The 22,329-nt window shown below is 34.7% G+C and overlaps 1 protein-coding gene across 2 annotated transcripts; it reads left to right on the top strand.

Annotated features, from left to right (window-relative positions):
- Window positions 1-6,158: 6,158 nt before the first annotated feature.
- Window positions 6,159-21,402, top strand: LOC125776336 (uncharacterized). 2 transcript variants are annotated; one of them, XM_049448080.1, is made up of 2 exons: window positions 6,159-9,946; window positions 15,938-21,402. In XM_049448080.1, the coding sequence occupies exon 2, from the start codon at window positions 18,883-18,885 to the stop codon at window positions 19,969-19,971; it is 1,089 nt and encodes a 362-aa protein (XP_049304037.1). In that variant the 5' UTR covers window positions 6,159-9,946; window positions 15,938-18,882; the 3' UTR covers window positions 19,972-21,402. The 2 variants fall into 2 exon arrangements, with proteins under 2 accessions (XP_049304037.1, XP_049304038.1); XM_049448081.1 differs by lacking the exon at window positions 6,159-9,946 and having other exon boundaries at window positions 13,211-16,286; window positions 16,343-21,402.
- The last annotated feature ends 927 nt before the right edge of the window (window positions 21,403-22,329 follow it).

Below are 22,329 nucleotides of genomic sequence, written 5' to 3'. Positions count from 1 at the left end.
TGATAGGGGTGATTGACTAATATCATACATCTATATACCATATGTGACCCCGCACATAGAAACCCGGCTAGTGTGTCAAAACAGGATTTTTCACGAGAGGCGTTGAAAGATGTGAAGCACGTGTTCCCTCTTCCTCCTTGTTCGTTACTATGTTAGCAGTTTAGCACAATGAAGCCGTCTGAGTGTTGTCATGGTAATCGAACGCTCATTGTTTTGGCAGTCGCTTTATGTTGTTGCTGTTCGATAATCGACATTTTGACACATTAGCCGGGTTTCTATGTGCGGGGTCACATATGGTATATAGATGTATGATATTAGTCAATATGTAATATATCTTTACAAAATTAAGTAAAGGGTACCTGTACGTCTGTATATAGAAAATGAGAAAATGAAAGAATACAATTGAATTTATAATTTTTATATATCAGGAGGAGTTGCAAAACTTTTTCTCAAATTATGTTTTAGTTATATCCCTTAAAAATATTTTGTTTCGGGGGCGTGACAATGATTCAATTCCGTCCTCAGAGCATCAAAGAATACGTGTATAGTTTCATTAAGATATTTCAATATTTAGTCAAGTTATCGCTTGTACAGGCGGACATTATATATATCTATCTCGACTACTTTTAGGTTTTATACACAACCGTAAGGTAAACAAAAATGTTATACTTTGTGTCAACAGGTTGCGAGAGTTTCTGTTTACATGTAATTAAAAATCATTAAAGTATTTTATAAACCAGAAAAATCACAAACAATATAATATATACAGTAACTTACATAAAAATGTATATTTTTTTAAGTACAATGTATGTTAAAAGGAAAATCAAAATAGTCACACCGACTAACGGAATAAAATTAAATGATGAAAATGTGCGAAGAGCGCTTAGAACTACGGATGCACCAGCTGAAACGAAGACTGGTATTCTTTATGCATAATAAAATGTTTCCTGAAATTAACTAAAAAAAAACAAATAAATCGATAGCTGCCAGTTTAAGCATATAAAAATAGAACGTTACACGAAAACACAACGTGTTCCAATATTTCAAATTTTACCAAAAAATGGTCTCTTCGAGCAAAATAAAGAAGCTATGAAACTTTTGGGCAATTTGTGATTTTCGAAAAACAGGTTACGTGGAGTCCCTCAGCGCGGAAGATGTGAATATTCATGATGGCAAACTGGAAATAAGTAACGATTTAAATCAATGTTATTGTAAAGCAATATTTTTGCATATTGATAATTTTGCAATTAAGCAATCAAAAAGATCGTAGTCTATTGTATAGCTAATATATTCAACTATACCCAGTTTTAATTTGAAGTCGATCAGTTAATTTCTCGTTTAGTTATGATGTCAGCAATTTTGAAAAATGTCTTTTCGAGAAAAACGCTGAGGGGTCGCTGTTTAGAACGCTGCCATTCAAAAACTATTCAACATGCGACCTTGCCGATTTCACGGGATATTTTTGAATATATAAACTATCGAAAAAGCAAAAAAAAAATTTTTTTTTGAAGGTGTCATACTGGCATAGCCCCTTAAGGTAATAATATAGTCTCCGAAAAAATTGTTTAGATCGGATTACTATAGCATATAGCTTCTATACAAATTGAACACATAGTTACCAAAAGAAATGCACCTGTGAAGGGTATATTAGCTTTGGTGCTTCGGTTCCTCATATGAAGTGCATCTGTGCACGGCGACAAGCCAACGAAACAACGGCTAGTTCCCGCTGAGACTAAAGTTCTGACAAAACGTTGGAAATAAAATCAAATGACAATTTTGCCGATAAACATACATACTTATCAGAGAACGTATATTTATAGAGAAGGTTCGCGATGAATTTTGAGATATTTACTGTTTTGTTTCACCACAGAAAATTATTAGCGTGTTTCACCACTTAACATCAAATTGCGCATTTTCGGTGTTAAATGATAAATCTTATGCTATTTCCGATGTTAAGGAATGTACGCTTACAGTTTCCTATATTTACAATGCGCAAACGACTCTGCATATAATTTATATACACACATATGTACATACATACATAAGTATGTTATATTTTATGTCAAAGCAAACAAGCATGTACATATGTATTCAGAGAACTGCAAAAATAACTATTTTCTTGATTTACTCATACGCGAACTTTTTCATTCAACCCAACTCACTGAAAAAAACAGAGCGATGAGTAAAAATCAACTAATTTTGCCGTACACATCATTCCGAGGATCTTGAGTCTTCGGTTCAAAATTTCTCACTCAATTCAACTCACTGAACAAAAGTCACCATTCAATAAAATGAGCATGCGTTGACGAAAGCATCATTCGGTTCAATTTGAGTTGATCGATTATGAGTAAACTATTAGCGACAAGACGACACGATGTGAGCGTGCATGTACAGTAACAATTTCTATGCAAGCCCCATGCGTTCCACGAACTGCAGCTTGTTGTTGCAGCTTGTTTTTGTTTTCGTTCTTCTCACATTTCATCTGCGCAGAAAAAGTGCCGCTCGCTGCGCGCATGAGTAAAATCATACGAGTTGATTTTTGCGAGTTGAGTGTTGTTCTTGTTCAAAACAATGATTGTTGTACCGAATGAGCAAGCGTCCGAAATCATTATATTGAACACGAGCCGAACAAACTCGGAGTGAAACAAAAAATCGCACAAACGCGAGTGAATTTAAAATCAACAACGAAAATGTGAGCGTATGCAAGTTTGATCGGCTGATCCGAACAGTGTGATTATTCGGCTGTTGAGCGTGTACGAATGTTTTTCATTCAGCCGATGCCGTTCTCTGATATGTATGTACGTACAAATTGAAACATTTCATAGCGAATTCCTTAAAACCTTTTGAAATACATACATATGTATGTAATAAAGTCATGTTTATGTTTTTACCTAAATATTTAATTAATGTAATTAATGTAAGTAGTAATGTAGTAATTTATATACATACATATTTATTTGCAGACCTTTAAAAGCTTCGATAACATGTTAAAAAGCCAAGCAGTCGCACATATTCACGTATGTATGTAATTATGTGAGCATGTAAACAAAAAGAACCATACGCATAATGTTTGTAAATTTGTCTACTTGCAACATATGTATGTATGTATGTAAATATGTAAATTAACGACCTATTGATTACAAAGTCGAAAAAAAATACATTTTATGGTCAAAACGACCTTTATTGGTTGAAATCAAATTAACAACTAACTAATTTACAATTAAACATATTCTTAATATTGCTTAAAGCTGCTTGCGTCAGCACTTTTGGTTAACGTTCGCTTATGCGGCGCATGGCGGATGTTGTTCCCAATTGTTTGTTTCTGCTGACTAAACGTCTGGAATATTTCCTATTGGGAGATAGTTGACGTCGGCAGTTATTGGTTTATTGGCAACATTTCTGGTGTTAACTCCTCCACCCCCAAAAACAAACGTCCCCGTTTGTTTTAGTGGGTTACTGCATTTGGCTTACTAGCGTTATTGACTCTGTTAACTGTGGTGTTTCGGATGTTGTGAACTCTTTAGGGGCCATCCATAAATTACGTCACACGAATTTAAGGACTTTTTAACCCCTCCCCCCGTCCTTGTCACAAGTTGTCACATTTTGAACTAGCCCCCCTTTCGTGACGTCACACATTTTCCAATTTTATGGATTCATCAGAAAATAAAAAAAAACAGGTTATTCTATTTATTCTTAGATTTATTGAATAATCTTTAATAAAATCAACATTTAGTTAAATATTAAAGTACAGACACAACGAATGACTAGTCAAGAAATAATAGATACTTAATTATGCTAATTAAAAATACAAAACTTAATCACCTTGTGTCCATGGACTTTTGACCCAACATCTTTCGTATTAACATCGTCTTCTTCCATCCATAAAGCATCGTCATCATTCATTAAACAGAGAATCTCTTGGGCACGTCTAGCCTCAATTCTTTGAGGACGAATTTTCGCGATAGGTAACAGCTCTTGTTTTTTATGTGATTGTTTGTGTTGATTGGTGACTTTATATGAAGAAAAATATAGGCCACATATGCTACACGATCTTTTAAATAAGTATGACTCGACACTAGGGCAATGACTATCATATGGAACTTGTTTCAGATGGGATGATGCTTGGAGATTTAATAATATCTGTAGTAATAATGGAGCAAACTTAGCGTCGTTGTCATCACTCCCTGTGACTCCATAACCTTCTGATGTCTGTTTAATTAACACAGGTGGTGGTAAAAATCCTTCTGTTAATAATTTCCAAAGACTACAACGTCTTACACCGCCACATGCAATAGTTTCACATTTAACTATTTGTAAAAAATATTGTGACTCACGTACATGATTAGAATACCAAGTAGCATTATTTTTCAACATCATAGCCTGTTCAATATCCAGTCCGGTAACAGTTGGTGCAACACATTCAGCAGCGACTGGAAAATTATCAATGACTAACTTGCTCCAAATGTCAGCCAACACATTGCCCGCCCTTTCGAAGTTTCGTTTTAATATGTTTAATATTTTTTGTTTACTTACATTTGTACATCACAAATTTTGAAATGTGATGTCACAAAGCTTTTGACCCCCCCTGCCTCTTGTCACACAATGTCATTTCTGAATGATACTCTACCCCCCCTTCAAGGTGTGACGTAATTTATGGATGGCCCCTTAGGGTCACTCACGTTTACGTTTACGTTATAACTTGACCGTTCTACCAGTTTGCTTTAGAAAAGTTCGCTTGGAACTAAAGCGATGACTATTACCGCTACGAATATCAGACTGATGATTGAAAGAGATAAATTCGTGATTAAAGCTGCTCTGTGGGTTATATGTAGTGCTTTTAGGTGTTTGGTGTTGTTCATGTGGAGTTCTTTCAACATTTCCAAACTTAGGATTTCTTCTTCCCTATTTGAAGGGAAATTTGGTTGCAGAATTGCTGGTAGTGGTTTGGTGCTTAACGTTTCGCTAAAGGTATATTTTTGTTCGTCAATGCTAACTGTAGAATTGTGATATCGTACTGCGTACGATCCAGTAAGATTTATCTTTTGGTTGCCGATCCCTATTGTGCCATTGTACTGATTTAGTAGTATGATGCCAGGTGAGATATTCTCTACGGGTGTATGAATTAGCCCCCACTGAATTAACCCCCACCGGGCAAAATGACTTAAGCCCCACCAATTTTACAACAAAATTAAAAATGGCGGAAAGTGGGGCTAAAGTCATTTTCGTGGGGATTAATTCTTTTTTTTTTAGTGGGGATTCTGTCATGTAAGAACCCCCACGTTTGGTGGGGCTTAATTCATTTCGATTGGTGGGGATAAAAACATTTTCGTGGGGTTTAATTCATTTTTTTTTTTGTCGTGGGGATTCTGTCATGTAAGAACACCCACGTTTGGTGGGGCTTAATTCATTTTGATTGGTGGGGATAAAAGTATTTTCGTGGGGCTTAATTCATTTTAATTCCGTGATCTTTTATAAAAATAAATCAAACAGTTAGCAACGTAATACTTTTCACAGAAGAATTATGAACACCGGGGTTTTGGACCGACCAAGGATATTTTTTTTCGAGCGCTCGATTGATGTTGTTTAGTTAATCAATAACAGAAATTGGTTTTTATGTTATTTTTATAAAAATATGAAAAACTTCACAATCACTTCACTTTAACAAAAATGGCAAGGTTATGTTCGAAATTATGGCACAGCTGTTGTAAATTCGAATGGCCACTATTGATTCATGCACTGATCGTTTTCGAATTATCGATATTCACAATATAAGAGTCTGAACGAGAATTGGTAAAAATGAGAAATACATAATAGGAAAATTTATAATTAATTATTATAGCAGAAAGAAGAAGAATTTGGACACAGAAGAATTATGAACACCGGGGTTTTGGACCGACCAGGGATATTTTTTTTCGAGCGCTCGAAAAAAAATATCCCTGGTCGGTCCAAAACCCCGGTGTTCATAATTCTTCTGTGAAAAGTATTAAAATCACTAATAGTGCACATTTCGTAAAAGGAGAAACCATAATTTTGTAAATTATAAAATAATAGAAGAAAATTTTTCCTTTTACGAAAGGTTAAAATCACAGTGTATGTACATTTCGTAAAAGGAGAAACCATAAGAGAGTGTGGCAAACAATTTTAATAAATTTGATATAAAATGCCCTTTTTGTCGTCAAGATGTTGACGAATATTTACACATTTTTCTTTAATTATTTTCTTTTTCTCACATTTTCATATTTTCATTTAATTCTTTACCTTTTTTTTAAATATTACATACGTATGTATAATTGAATTTTTGTTAAAATTTTGATTTAAAAACTTGACGTTTAAAGCAAGCAAAATAAATTAAAAATGAAGTAAAGTGGGGCTAAAGTCATTTTCGTGGGGATTAATTCCTTTTTTTTTTCGTGGGGATTCTGTCATGTAAGAACACCCACGTTTGGTGGGGCTTAATTCATTTCGATTGGTGGGGATAAAATCATTTTCGTGGGGTTTAATTCATTTTTTTTTCGTGGGGATTCTGTCATGTAAGAACACCCACGTTTGGTGGGGCTTAATTCATTTCGATTGGTGGGGATAAAATCATTTTCGTGGGGTTTAATTCATTTTTTTTTCGTGGGGATTCCGTCATTTTTGGTGGGGAAAGATTCACTAAGAAATTGGTGGGGCTTAAGTCATTTTGCCCGGTGGGGGTTAATGCAGTGGGGGCTAATTCATACACCCATTCTCTACTGATGGGATGTGCTGATTGTTTATTATAGTGCATTCCGCTGGTTCGTTAGTCGAGGAAACGCAAGTAGTGTTACTAATATCTATTAAATTCCTCCGGCTACAAATTCTTATATTATTATGTTCCTTACATTTATTCTTAACGCCAAAACTTTGTTATTATTACAAGTAACTATATCCTCATAGGGGATTTTATTAATATTTTTCTTGGTTTTATCAAAATTGAGTCGCAAATATCCTCATTTGTTAAGTGTATTCCGACTATATAAAGTAACATTGTATTGTTTGAGGCGACTTTTATATTTGCTAGTTCTAGTGAGTCTTCCATATTATTTAATGTAAAGTTATTATTTTCAAATACAGATTTTATTAATCTAAGTTCATCATTTGACAAAATATATGAATTTACAATGCCGGCCTTTGCCCAATGCATTGCGTAATCTATATTAATTATTTCCTGTTTAATAATTTTTAATTTATATTTTACTAGCTGGCCCCGCAGCCGTTGTCCTACGTGAAATTATGTGTTTTGAAATGAAAAGAAAGTTGAATTTATCATTTCATTTTTTTTTTCAATGTAACGCAGCTTCATAAACAAAATTTTTTGGTTTCTGTTCCGGTGTACAGAAAAGATGGCTTTCCAACTCGTGTGCACGCCACGTATATCTGGCCGTGTGAAAAACATAGAATTTCCAAACTTATTGCACACACTATGCGACTATCCTTGTGTCCTGTTGAGTGTCATCTCAAATGCAATTTTCGCTGGAAACTGAAATGGCAAATCGTTGGAACTCAAAGAAATTCGTTGAATCAAGCATTCAGCCTTTTGTATTCGATAGCTGCGTCACAATCAGTCGGGTTCCATTACATAGTTTCGGCGCTTGCAGATTGCAAAACATAATAACGACAGATCAAACTTTGAGACGCAAATGATGCGGTGGCATACCAAGCCTCTCCAAAGAATTTATAATCTCCACTGGATAATTCACGGCGACGTCTTCAATGGAAAGACGATCGGTCGATTTGTATGAGCGCAAGTCTTCCGGAATTTGACTTTGAATCTTCCAGTTTAAGTCAAGAACATCTGTATTTTTTTGGCAGTTAATATTGCGCGTGCATTTAAGGAATCATAGTTACGATAATTTGGCCAATGTCCGAAGATTGGTGATGAGTTCATCTTTCGTGAATTGATAAACCGCAGATAGAATTGATATCAAACCACCGGAAGCATCAACCGGAATTGACCCATTTCCAATTTTTAGCGAATACGATGTAAAATGTCTTCGACAATGTCATTTTTGTTCGTATCTCATAATTGAAGCGGATTTAAAGGCTGATATGGTGAAATGATTATCGCGAAAAGTGTGCGATCTTCATTTGCATTCGAAGTAGCTATCGCATCGTCCAACGTTTGTTTCCACTGATTATCGTGTTCCAGCAATTGTAATTGCGCACACCATACCATTCACAGTACGCAATGACTCAAATGAAGTTGAACGGCGTACATTAATCAATAGCAACCGAAGGTAGAAGCAATCATCGTTTTTTGGGTGGGTTGTGCAAATTCATCCTAATGCATTAGTTGAGAACACACCTGAATGTCCATCTACTGTTCGGTCTTGCCATGAATGCAAGGTATTTTCAAATAGAGCAATGTTCTCGTAAGCGGATCACTGACGAAAGTTGAGAAAAAAACTCGTCAATGTTAGTTTTGTTGTTGGCGGTGTTACCACCGGCTGTAATGTATTCTCTGGGCTGAAATAAACTCTTTGGCCAATCTCCATATTAACTGCGAGACACACAACAATCGGAAACCGTTCATGAATTGCAAAAGTAAATATCCTACAAAGCGCTTTATTGCAGTTCACGTATGGACCGTATCGTTAAGACCATTGACCGCCATGTTGCTTCCCTTGGTGACGTACTTACAAACGTATTTTATAGATTACACCAAACTGCAATACTAAACATTGATATGAGTTTTGAATGTGAATTAGACAACAGTGGAGAATATAGTACGATCCATATGGTGTCAACTTCGATCTTCACTATTCTAAGTTGTATGGTCGTCTGATGAGCTACGACGATGGAGTGGATATCCATCATTTCCAGTTTGCAATTCCGAAAGAAAAGCAAGCGGATAGTGTTTCGTGCATTTATTGTTAGACATATAAACCGAAAAGGGTCCATGAACCATATTGCTTTCCACCACTTCATATAATACTGGATCTTTCTCTACATCAGGAATTTCCAGAGAAATGATTTCATCAATTTGATCTGGTGTAACCATCATCCAAAGAAGAATATGTGCGTGCGGCAAACCTCTCTTTTGCCACTCAACAGAGTACATCTAGCTAAAGTCAATCAAACATCGTAACTGTTGTTTGAAAAGTCGTGCTGTGCCATCGTGACGATCGCTTACTGATTGACCGCGATCCATAATTCCGCACATATGTCACCGCATCCTGGGAGTACTTCCTGCCTTGTCTTGGGCTGCAATACTTTGATGTCAAAAAGAACACCGACCGATATTAGGGCGATCTCTTGGTGGCTTCGTAACAAATTTCAATCTGCAATTGACCTCTTTGTGTGAAACACACGTAAAGTTTTCACTGAATAATTTTCAATTGTTCAATTCACAACCTGTCGTAAAGCATCGTAAATCGTAAAATTATAAAAAAAAAGTGTAAAAATTTATAATTTTACGATGCTTTACGACAGGTTGTGAATTGAACAAATAATTTTTCTTTTGAATAGCCGGAATAAAAAAGCAAGCGATTGAGACTGAACTATTCAAATAATTTCCAAATCAAAATATTGAAAAACAAAACAGAAATTGAAAAAAAATGTTTATGGAAAAAAGTTACTTTTTGGAATTATCCAATTTGCCGACTTTTCATGAAAAGTATAAGATGTTTTTATTTCTAAACCTTCCTTAATCCACAACAAACAACCTCTTAAAATTTCATCAATATTGGTTCAGCCGTTCTCTTAGCGTTACTAACGAACAAACATTCATTCGTTTGTATGAGAAAAAGAAAAGGACTGTTTTTGGGGGTTTTCCGGCAATTATTCGAATAATCCCTGAACCTAAACGAATATTTTAAAAAAAGAATTATCAAATTTCGTTCAGTTGTATTAAAGTTATGAGCGTACATACATTTTGGCGATTCATTTTTACATACATACATATTTATATAGACGAAGATGTAAGGTTGTTTTTATTGTTTTTTTTTTTTTTGAAGAAATGAAATATTGAAATGATTCCTACAAACATGAATTTTGAACAAATGCTTATGATTTGAAATATAATTTTTGTATTTATGAGTTGTATTAAATTTTGACATAAAGAGATAAAAAGTATCCTATGTCCGTCTCCTGGCTCTAAGCTACCTCCCTACCAATTTTCAGCCAAATCTGTTCTGCCGTTCTTGAGTTATAAGTGATGTAACTAACACGACTTTCTTTTATATACATACTAGCTGGCCCCGCAGCCGTTGTCCTACGTGAAATTATGTGTTTTGAAATGAAAAGAAAGTTGAATTTATCATTTCATTTTTTTTTTTTTCAATGTAACGCAGCTTCATAAACAAAATTTTTTGGTTTCTGTTCCGGTGTACAGAAAAGATGGCTTTCCAACTCGTGTGCACGCCACGTATATGTGGCCGTGTGAAAAACATAGAATTTCCAAACTTATTGCACACACTATGCGACTATCCTTGTGTCCTGTTGAGTGTCATCTCAAATGCAATTTTCGCTGGAAACTGAAATGGCAAATCGTTGGAACTCAAAGAAATTCGTTGAATCAAGCATTCAGCCTTTTGTATTCGATAGCTGCGTCACAATCAGTCGGGTTCCATTACATAGTTTCGGCGCTTGCAGATTGCAAAACATAATAACGACAGATCAAACTTTGAGACGCAAATGATGCGGTGGCATACCAAGCCTCTCCAAAGAATTTATAATCTCCACTGGATAATTCACGGCGACGTCTTCAATGGAAAGACGATCGGTCGATTTGTATGAGCGCAAGTCTTCCGGAATTTGACTTTGAATCTTCCAGTTTAAGTCAAGAACATCTGTATTTTTTGGCAGTTAATATTGCGCGTGCATTTAAGGAATCATAGTTACGATAATTTGGCCAATGTCCGAAGATTGGTGATGAGTTCATCTTTCGTGAATTGATAAACCGCAGATAGAATTGATATCAAACCACCGGAAGCATCAACCGGAATTGACCCATTTCCAATTTTTAGCGAATACGATGTAAAATGTCTTCGACAATGTCATTTTTGTTCGTATCTCATAATTGAAGCGGATTTAAAGGCTGATATGGTGAAATGATTATCGCGAAAAGTGTGCGATCTTCATTTGCATTCGAAGTAGCTATCGCATCGTCCAACGTTTGTTTCCACTGATTATCGTGTTCCAGCAATTGTAATTGCGCACACCATACCATTCACAGTACGCAATGACTCAAATGAAGTTGAACGGCGTACATTAATCAATAGCAACCGAAGGTAGAAGCAATCATCGTTTTTTGGGTGGGTTGTGCAAATTCATCCTAATGCATTAGTTGAGAACACACCTGAATGTCCATCTACTGTTCGGTCTTGCCATGAATGCAAGGTATTTTCAAATAGAGCAATGTTCTCGTAAGCGGATCACTGACGAAAGTTGAGAAAAAAACTCGTCAATGTTAGTTTTGTTGTTGGCGGTGTTACCACCGGCTGTAATGTATTCTCTGGGCTGAAATAAACTCTTTGGCCAATCTCCATATTAACTGCGAGACACACAACAATCGGAAACCGTTCATGAATTGCAAAAGTAAATATTCTACAAAGCGCTTTATTGCAGTTCACGTATGGACCGTATCGTTAAGACCATTGACCGCCATGTTGCTTCCCTTGGTGACGTACTTACAAACGTATTTTATAGATTACACCAAACTGCAATACTAAACATTGATATGAGTTTTGAATGTGAATTAGACAACAGTGGAGAATATAGTACGATCCATATGGTGTCAACTTCGATCTTCACTATTCTAAGTTGTATGGTCGTCTGATGAGCTACGACGATGGAGTGGATATCCATCATTTCCAGTTTGCGATTCCGAAAGAAAAGCAAGCGGATAGTGTTTCGTGCATTTATTGTTAGACATATAAACCGAAAAGGGTCCATGAACCATATTGCTTTCCACCACTTCATATAATACTGGATCTTTCTCTACATCAGGAATTTCCAGAGAAATGATTTCATCAATTTGATCTGGTGTAACCATCATCCAAAGAAGAATATGTGCGTGCGGCAAACCTCTCTTTTGCCACTCAACAGAGTACATCTAGCTAAAGTCAATCAAACATCGTAACTGTTGTTTGAAAAGTCGTGCTGTGCCATCGTGACGATCGCTTACTGATTGACCGCGATCCATAATTCCGCACATATGTCACCGCATCCTGGGAGTACTTCCTGCCTTGTCTTGGGCTGCAATACTTTGATGTCAAAAAGAACACCGACCGATATTAGGGCGATCTCTTGGTGGCTTCGTAACAAATTTCAATCTGCAATTGACCTCTTTGTGTGAAACACACGTAAAGTTTTCACTGAATAATTTTCAATTGTTCAATTCACAACCTGTCGTAAAGCATCGTAAATCGTAAAATTATAAAAAAAAAAGTGTAAAAATTTATAATTTTACGATGCTTTACGACAGGTTGTGAATTGAACAAATAATTTTTCTTTTGAATAGCCGGAATAAAAAAGCAAGCGATTGAGACTGAACTATTCAAATAATTTCCAAATCAAAATATTGAAAAACAAAACAGAAATTGAAAAAAAATGTTTATGGAAAAAAGTTACTTTTTGGAATTATCCAATTTGCCGACTTTTCATGAAAAGTATAAGATGTTTTTATTTCTAAACCTTCCTTAATCCACAACAAACAACCTCTTAAAATTTCATCAATATTGGTTCAGCCGTTCTCTTAGCGTTACTAACGAACAAACATTCATTCGTTTGTATGAGAAAAAGAAAAGGACTGTTTTTGGGGGTTTTCCGGCAATTATTCGAATAATCCCTGAACCTAAACGAATATTTTAAAAAAAGAATTATCAAATTTCGTTCAGTCGTATTAAAGTTATGAGCGTACATACATTTTGGCGATTCATTTTTACATACATACATATTTATATAGACGAAGATGTAAGGTTGTTTTTATTGTTTTTTTTTTTTTTTTTGAAGAAATGAAATATTGAAATGATTCCTACAAACATGAATTTTGAACAAATGCTTATGATTTGAAATATAATTTTTGTATTTATGAGTTGTATTAAATTTTGACATAAAGAGATAAAAAGTATCCTATGTCCGTCTCCTGGCTCTAAGCTACCTCCCTACCAATTTTCAGCCAAATCTGTTCTGCCGTTCTTGAGTTATAAGTGATGTAACTAACACGACTTTCTTTTATATATATTACTAGCTGGCCCCGCAGCCGTTGTCCTACGTGAAATTATGTGTTTTGAAATGAAAAGAAAGTTGAATTTATCATTTCATTTTTTTTTTTCAATGTAACGCAGCTTCATAAACAAAATTTTTTGGTTTCTGTTCCGGTGTACAGAAAAGATGGCTTTCCAACTCGTGTGCACGCCACGTATATCTGGCCGTGTGAAAAACATAGAATTTCCAAACTTATTGCACACACTATGCGACTATCCTTGTGTCCTGTTGAGTGTCATCTCAAATGCAATTTTCGCTGGAAACTGAAATGGCAAATCGTTGGAACTCAAAGAAATTCGTTGAATCAAGCATTCAGCCTTTTGTATTCGATAGCTGCGTCACAATCAGTCGGGTTCCATTACATAGTTTCGGCGCTTGCAGATTGCAAAACATAATAACGACAGATCAAACTTTGAGACGCAAATGATGCGGTGGCATACCAAGCCTCTCCAAAGAATTTATAATCTCCACTGGATAATTCACGGCGACGTCTTCAATGGAAAGACGATCGGTCGATTTGTATGAGCGCAAGTCTTCCGGAATTTGACTTTGAATCTTCCAGTTTAAGTCAAGAACATCTGTATTTTTTGGCAGTTAATATTGCGCGTGCATTTAAGGAATCATAGTTACGATAATTTGGCCAATGTCCGAAGATTGGTGATGAGTTCATCTTTCGTGAATTGATAAACCGCAGATAGAATTGATATCAAACCACCGGAAGCATCAACCGGAATTGACCCATTTCCAATTTTTAGCGAATACGATGTAAAATGTCTTCGACAATGTCATTTTTGTTCGTATCTCATAATTGAAGCGGATTTAAAGGCTGATATGGTGAAATGATTATCGCGAAAAGTGTGCGATCTTCATTTGCATTCGAAGTAGCTATCGCATCGTCCAACGTTTGTTTCCACTGATTATCGTGTTCCAGCAATTGTAATTGCGCACACCATACCATTCACAGTACGCAATGACTCAAATGAAGTTGAACGGCGTACATTAATCAATAGCAACCGAAGGTAGAAGCAATCATCGTTTTTTGGGTGGGTTGTGCAAATTCATCCTAATGCATTAGTTGAGAACACACCTGAATGTCCATCTACTGTTCGGTCTTGCCATGAATGCAAGGTATTTTCAAATAGAGCAATGTTCTCGTAAGCGGATCACTGACGAAAGTTGAGAAAAAAACTCGTCAATGTTAGTTTTGTTGTTGGCGGTGTTACCACCGGCTGTAATGTATTCTCTGGGCTGAAATAAACTCTTTGGCCAATCTCCATATTAACTGCGAGACACACAACAATCGGAAACCGTTCATGAATTGCAAAAGTAAATATCCTACAAAGCGCTTTATTGCAGTTCACGTATGGACCGTATCGTTAAGACCATTGACCGCCATGTTGCTTCCCTTGGTGACGTACTTACAAACGTATTTTATAGATTACACCAAACTGCAATACTAAACATTGATATGAGTTTTGAATGTGAATTAGACAACAGTGGAGAATATAGTACGATCCATATGGTGTCAACTTCGATCTTCACTATTCTAAGTTGTATGGTCGTCTGATGAGCTACGACGATGGAGTGGATATCCATCATTTCCAGTTTGCGATTCCGAAAGAAAAGCAAGCGGATAGTGTTTCGTGCATTTATTGTTAGACATATAAACCGAAAAGGGTCCATGAACCATATTGCTTTCCACCACTTCATATAATACTGGATCTTTCTCTACATCAGGAATTTCCAGAGAAATGATTTCATCAATTTGATCTGGTGTAACCATCATCCAAAGAAGAATATGTGCGTGCGGCAAACCTCTCTTTTGCCACTCAACAGAGTACATCTAGCTAAAGTCAATCAAACATCGTAACTGTTGTTTGAAAAGTCGTGCTGTGCCATCGTGACGATCGCTTACTGATTGACCGCGATCCATAATTCCGCACATATGTCACCGCATCCTGGGAGTACTTCCTGCCTTGTCTTGGGCTGCAATACTTTGATGTCAAAAAGAACACCGACCGATATTAGGGCGATCTCTTGGTGGCTTCGTAACAAATTTCAATCTGCAATTGACCTCTTTGTGTGAAACACACGTAAAGTTTTCACTGAATAATTTTCAATTGTTCAATTCACAACCTGTCGTAAAGCATCGTAAATCGTAAAATTATAAAAAAAAAGTGTAAAAATTTATAATTTTACGATGCTTTACGACAGGTTGTGAATTGAACAAATAATTTTTCTTTTGAATAGCCGGAATAAAAAAGCAAGCGATTGAGACTGAACTATTCAAATAATTTCCAAATCAAAATATTGAAAAACAAAACAGAAATTGAAAAAAAATGTTTATGGAAAAAAGTTACTTTTTGGAATTATCCAATTTGCCGACTTTTCATGAAAAGTATAAGATGTTTTTATTTCTAAACCTTCCTTAATCCACAACAAACAACCTCTTAAAATTTCATCAATATTGGTTCAGCCGTTCTCTTAGCGTTACTAACGAACAAACATTCATTCGTTTGTATGAGAAAAAGAAAAGGACTGTTTTTGGGGGTTTTCCGGCAATTATTCGAATAATCCCTGAACCTAAACGAATATTTTAAAAAAAGAATTATCAAATTTCGTTCAGTCGTATTAAAGTTATGAGCGTACATACATTTTGGCGATTCATTTTTACATACATACATATTTATATAGACGAAGATGTAAGGTTGTTTTTATTGTTTTTTTTTTTTTTTTGAAGAAATGAAATATTGAAATGATTCCTACAAACATGAATTTTGAACAAATGCTTATGATTTGAAATATAATTTTTGTATTTATGAGTTGTATTAAATTTTGACATAAAGAGATAAAAAGTATCCTATGTCCGTCTCCTGGCTCTAAGCTACCTCCCTACCAATTTTCAGCCAAATCTGTTCTGCCGTTCTTGAGTTATAAGTGATGTAACTAACACGACTTTCTTTTATATATATAGATTTCAAGAGCCAAATACAACACGTATTTCTTCGTTCGTTTGTAAAGTTTTTATTATTTTATTTGATATTGTGGTGATATTGGTAATTCTGTCAAAAATTACTATATTAATTATTACTTGTTTAAGTTGATTTTCTAGAATTACTAGGTCGTCGTGGTCGGGATTTCCAGCGATCCATTTCCAGACTGTCCCTGAATGCGTCGAATACTTTCAGAGCTGGAGTGTTTTCGTCCATCTGGACAACATGACCTAGCCAGCGTAGCCGCTGTCTTTTAATTCGCTGAACTATGTTAATGTCGTCGTATATCTCGTACAGCTCATCGTTCCATCGAATGCGATATTCGCAGAAGTTTTCTCTCGTAAACTCGCAACGTCGACTCATCCGTTGTTGACATCGTCCAAGCCTCTGCACCATATAGCAGGACGGGAATTATGAGTGACTTATAGAGTTTGGTTTTTGTTTGTCGAGAGAGGACTTTGCTTCTCAATTGCCTACTCAGTCCGAAGTAGCACCTGTTGGCAAGAATTATCCTGCGTTGGATTTCTAGGCTGACATTGTTGGTGGTGTTTACGCTGGTTCCAAAATAGACGAAATTATCTACAACTTCAAAGTTGTTTGTCTTTTATAATCTTTTTTCACTGTTTTATTTTCAGCTATTAATAATTCTTTTCTTTAATTAGTCTTTTTTCAGATGAAATTATTTTTTTAAGTTAAATAAATTTTTATTTACACAATGTTAGCGTTAAGATATTTAATTGCAATAAATTACAATTTTATGTAAATATGTATTAAAAATAATAAAATTAATAATTTAAAAGTTAAAAAGTTTTTTGAAATTTTAAGAAATTTTTAAAAAAGGAATCAAAAAATGCAACTCTGGGCATCAACTGTTTAAAATGCAACCCTGCATCAGCCGTCGATTGGGGATATTAGAGCAGGACAGATATACTTTTTTATACGACACTGCTGAATGAGCGCAACAGAGATGTATTATCACATGTATACGTACGTGTGAGGGGAAAAGACGGTAGGATATTCGCTCGGCCTAAGACAATCTCTATATGTTTACCCCCACGTTTACCACCCACTGATTGTCTGGTTTTTTACCCGCTCATGGTTGGCAGGGACTTGATACGCTCACTTGGTATTTTGGTATGATATGTCTTGCAGAGTATATGTGTTGCCTGCCTTTGGCGTTTTGTTCTCCGTATTGTGTTCCAGCTGGCTACCTCCCTGTGCTGTTGTTTGTTTGTATATTTGTTTTAATTATTCGCGTCCTTTTGATCCGTTTTTTGTATGCTTTGTTATTTAGGAGCTTTTAAACTGCGCCCGATTTATGTTTTATTTTGTATATTTTATTATTAGCCGTTTATGTTTTGTGTTTAGATTTCGCGCACGTTGGTTTTAGTTTGTTAAATGCATTTTTGTTGTTTTTTGACACGCACTTTTTATATGTTAATGTCATTTTTTATTTAATTAGGAACTTTATCCAAATTTTTGGCAAAAAGGATTTTGTTTTTGATACTTATATGTATGTTATGTAAGTTAAAAACTTTTAAGTTTTATTTTATTTTTTTATTTTAACACGTTTTGACAAAAACTGTACAAAAATACCTTTTTAATGTTTAAGTTTGTTGGAGCGATGTCCAACCAACTTAAAGGACAGCCAAATTAAAAGTAAAGCTTAAATCTAAGCTTATGCTATCACCAACTTAACATTCTAAGCGCCGGCAGAGCGAGACGTCGGGAGCGACGCATATTGTTAGTGGCGTGCTAGTAGCGGCATTAATATCCGTAATATTAGTTTGGCGCTCTTTTAGTGAGTAGCGGTAAAGTGGCGTGATGCGTTTGCCAAATTGTGTACCTGCATTCCTGAGCATTCTTAGGCTTGCATGGTACAGTACACTATATAACAAAATATTTATTTTGTTAACTTGTATATCGTCACCTAAAATGCAAAAGGCCGTAACTCACAAAAAATTCAAAATTGACTTTTTGATTGATTATAAAGTACTAAACCGAAACACGTGTACACAGCAAATTTTACATGCATACGTCCAAAAATAACGACTTTATATGCGAGAATCAGAAGGCCGCAACTACAACTTCAACAATTTCATAAACCAAAAAGCCGTAACTGCCCTTTTTTCATTCTCTTTAATTCAATTTCAATGTGACACATTGTGTTATCCGTAATTACAGTTGTTTTCATTATCTTTCTTTCTTTATCAAATTGTGTTATTGTGTTACTGCCTTCATTCCCGGAATAAAACAAAATTAATAAAATGAGTACTAATTGTGAAAATGGTTGTAATGAAAAACTTAAAAAAAATAATAAAAGGTCTGGATATATAATAAACCGATTGAAAGGAAAAAAATACATGGGGCTATCAAAAGGCATTATTAGTGAAAAAGCTCCAAGAGAACTTAAAGCTGGATGTACTTCAAAATTCTGGGAGAAAAGTGCTGTACGGAACTGTTCTACATTTTCCCAAGAAAATCGTAAGGAAATATTTAATAGGTTCTGGAAAATGTCATGGGATGAAAAAAAAATGTATGTCGTTAATCTTGTTGAACGCGCGAATATAAAGCGAATTTGTGTTGAGAACTCTAGAAGATCAATTACAAATGTTACTATTTAAAACATCATTCTAAACGTGTTCAAGTGTGGTTTCATATGTTTTTATCTACGCTTGGATTAAATGAGAAAATGGTGAGGAATTGGGTAAATTTCAATGACTTCCATGGCACCAATATTTCGCCAGAAGAACAAAACAAAATAACAACAGAACGTAAAGCATTTACTAATGAAGGAGTCTTATTTCAAAAACGTTTAAATTTTCTGGAAAAATGGTTGCATGACATTCCTAAGCTTGAATCACTCTACCGAAGACAGTATACGAAGAAACTGTACTTGCGGTCAGATTTTAAAAGCTACAAACATGTCTATGAAGTTTATTCTAAAGACTGCGAGACTAATGAAGTAGTTCATGTATCTTTTCCAACATTTATGGCAGTATTAAAAAAAAAACAAAACAGTTGTATATTTAAGCCAAAAAATGATATGTGCGACACCTGCACATCATACGAATCGAAGAACTTAACCCAAGATCAGTACGACATTCATAGAAAGGATATACAAGACATGAGAAATGAAAAGTTAATTGACATAGAAAACGCCAAATCAGGATTACACTTGTTGTTATGCATTGACATGCAGGCAGTGAAATTGATTCCACAGACAAATGCAAATGCCACGTACTATAAAATGAAATTACAAGTGCACAATTTCACAATTTATAACGTTATTTCACATGAATCTGACAATTTTGTCTGGGACGAAACCGATGGTACCCTTGTTGCTTCTACCTTTGCTACATGTATAATAAAATACATAAAAAATTCCATTAAAAAGTCACCAAATATTCATCACATAATTATATGTTCCGATGGTTGTTTCTTTCAGAACCGAAATGTAATTCTCCCTAATGCAATATTATCTTTATGTGTTCAAGAAAACATAACGGTAGAACATAAATATTTAATAGTGGGACATACACAAATGGAGTGTGATTCGACCCACTCCCTCATTCAAAGAAAAATCAACAAGAGACAAATAAATTTACCATCTGAGCTGTCTGGCTTGATTAGAGAGTCTCGAAAGGACCCATTTCCTCTAAAAGTGCACCATGTTGATTACAAGTATTTCCTTGACTACGAAAGTATTCCTAAGCGCTACGTATCTATTCGACCAGGTAAAGATTAACATACACGTATAAATTATGTATAAAAAACTCAACATCTTCAATACAGGCAAAAAATCCGGAGAGCCAACTGTTAATATGATCCGTGCCTTGGCATATGATCCATCTGGAATAATTTATTATAAAACAAATATCAACGACGATTATAACGTTTTGCCACAACGTACACAACAAAAATTTAGGGACATCGAAGCTTCACAGTTAAATACCGAAAGAATATCAATATCTAAAAAGAAATGGGAACACCTGCTGGAACTTAAATTTTTACTTCCGGCTGACTGCCACAGCTTTTATGATAATATACCCTTTACATCTTAAACCTATTCTTATTTGCTATTTGTATTGCAGGTTTTGTTGTTTTCAAATGAATTATTTTGTTTTTCTTAACCAGTTTAATTTAACTTTATTTTCTCGAATTAAATGTATTAATTAAATAATTTCTTCTGTGTTAAAATACTTACAATAAGTAGATACAAAAAGACATAACTTGTTAAAAACTTTTTTAGTTACAGCCTAAAAGCACATTTTCTTATTTTAACCATTGCTTTCATTTTATACACAATTTTTTTCAAGTAGTTACGGCTTTTTGGTTTCAGAAAAATAGAGTGCAAAAGGCCGTAACTAACATTTCTTAAAAACTGCTTTTTTCCCATTAATTTGGTTTTCAGAAACAAATCCGTCTGTGTTTTCTAAGCTTAACTCTACAATTTGGATATTTAGCTTTAAGTAGTCTTTAATCCAGAGCCGCTCAAAGTAATGCGCAATTTATTTACCAACGCATACAATCACACATTTGATATCTGCTAGCGTATGATTGATACACTGAGTGAATCGTGCTATTTGGTTATTTTGTTATTAAAAATTTAGAAAAAAATAAATAATTATGGTTTTTGATTAAAAAAGCAATTAAGAACAACAATAATTTTAAGTTAATTTTTTTAACTTTCCATGATTTTTTCCATATCGACTTCAAGATCGTAAGTTTTGATTCTCATTAAGTCCTCTATATGTTTATTCGAAACTGAATTCCTGTATTTCGAGTGTATTTTTGACGCTGGCAGAATTAGCGTCGTAGCGTACATGCTTCGACTGCATTTGCTTGCCTATACTCCGAGTATAGGCATGAAAAATTTTGAGCGGCTATGCTTTAATCTATAACGTTTTTTGCTTCTCCTGTAAAATACTAAAAATGTTAGTTACGGCCTTTTGCATTTTAGGTGACGATATGTATTTATTTCACTGCACTATAATTTTTATTTTTGTTTGTTTTTATCACCACGCACTGTTTTATAATATATGTACATACATATGTATGTAGATACGTGTTTTAAAGCTGATGGCTTAACCGCTAGTGCTATATATATATATATTAATTGTAATTGTATTTAATTACCTTTTCAATAATAATAATAATAATAATAATAATAGATATGTGTTTTCTTTTTGGTGTCACTGCACTGATTTTTTTTGTTTTGTTACCAAAAGTGTTTTTAATATAACATTTTATATGTAATATAAATATTTTTTTTTAAACTTTTTTTTATAAATATCCAAAGGTGCCTTTCTGTAAGGCTCGAAGGATCATAAATAAGTTTGTCCTTAGTATATTGGAAAGCACTGTGTTTATTAAAACAAAAATATCTGTTTTATGCTTAATACTTGTTTTTCTAAATAAATTTTATTTGAATAAACAATTTTATATATCATAAATTGATTTAATATGAATATCGACGGGTGAGGCCGGGACACTCAAAATCCGGGGGCGATTTGTCGGTGCAGGCGTTCAAATTTACGTGGATCGTGGTTGACTTGTATGATTAAGGGAGAGTAGCGTGAGGTGTTATCGCGGCGCAGCGTATAAGCGAATGTGATCAAAATAATAGCGATGATCCAATCCTTTTGACATCTGCTGATCCAATGTGTCCCCGGATAGAGTGGGTCGAGGTAATACCATGTTCAGACCGAAAATTTAAAAGATTAGATTACATTTAATCATTTCATAACCCAACAGTGTTCTCACTGTCGTTAGAAAGATCAAAAAATAGCTGTTATTGTCATTCAGGAAGTCACATCGCTTAATATTTATCAAAAGAAAAGATTGTCATATAGTATTTTGAAATAAAAGCCGTCTTTTTTTGAAATGTTTTCCATATAATAGAAATAGTGAATGCATATTTTCATTTGTTAAGTCGATTTTCAGGTGAAATTAGATTCATTGCTATAAAATAAATTTGTTTGTTTACATTTTTTCCCCTTTGTAGTGTCTAAACCAGCTGTGATAATGTAACAGTTTTCCAGTGCTGACTAATATTTTTGCAGTGCTGACAAGTAGATTGCGCAAAATCAGAGTCGCACGGACA

The sequence above is a fragment of the Bactrocera dorsalis genome, chromosome 2 (genome assembly GCF_023373825.1).
Source record: "Bactrocera dorsalis isolate Fly_Bdor chromosome 2, ASM2337382v1, whole genome shotgun sequence".
Taxonomy (NCBI): Eukaryota; Metazoa; Arthropoda; class Insecta; order Diptera; family Tephritidae; genus Bactrocera; species Bactrocera dorsalis.
This window is presented reverse-complemented; position numbering and strand designations above follow the sequence as displayed.

Excerpts from the sequence above, each read along its gene's own strand:
- LOC125776336 (XM_049448080.1), top strand. The coding sequence starts at position 18,883 with ATGTTTTTATCTACGCTTGGATTAAATGAGAAAATGGTGAGGAATTGG.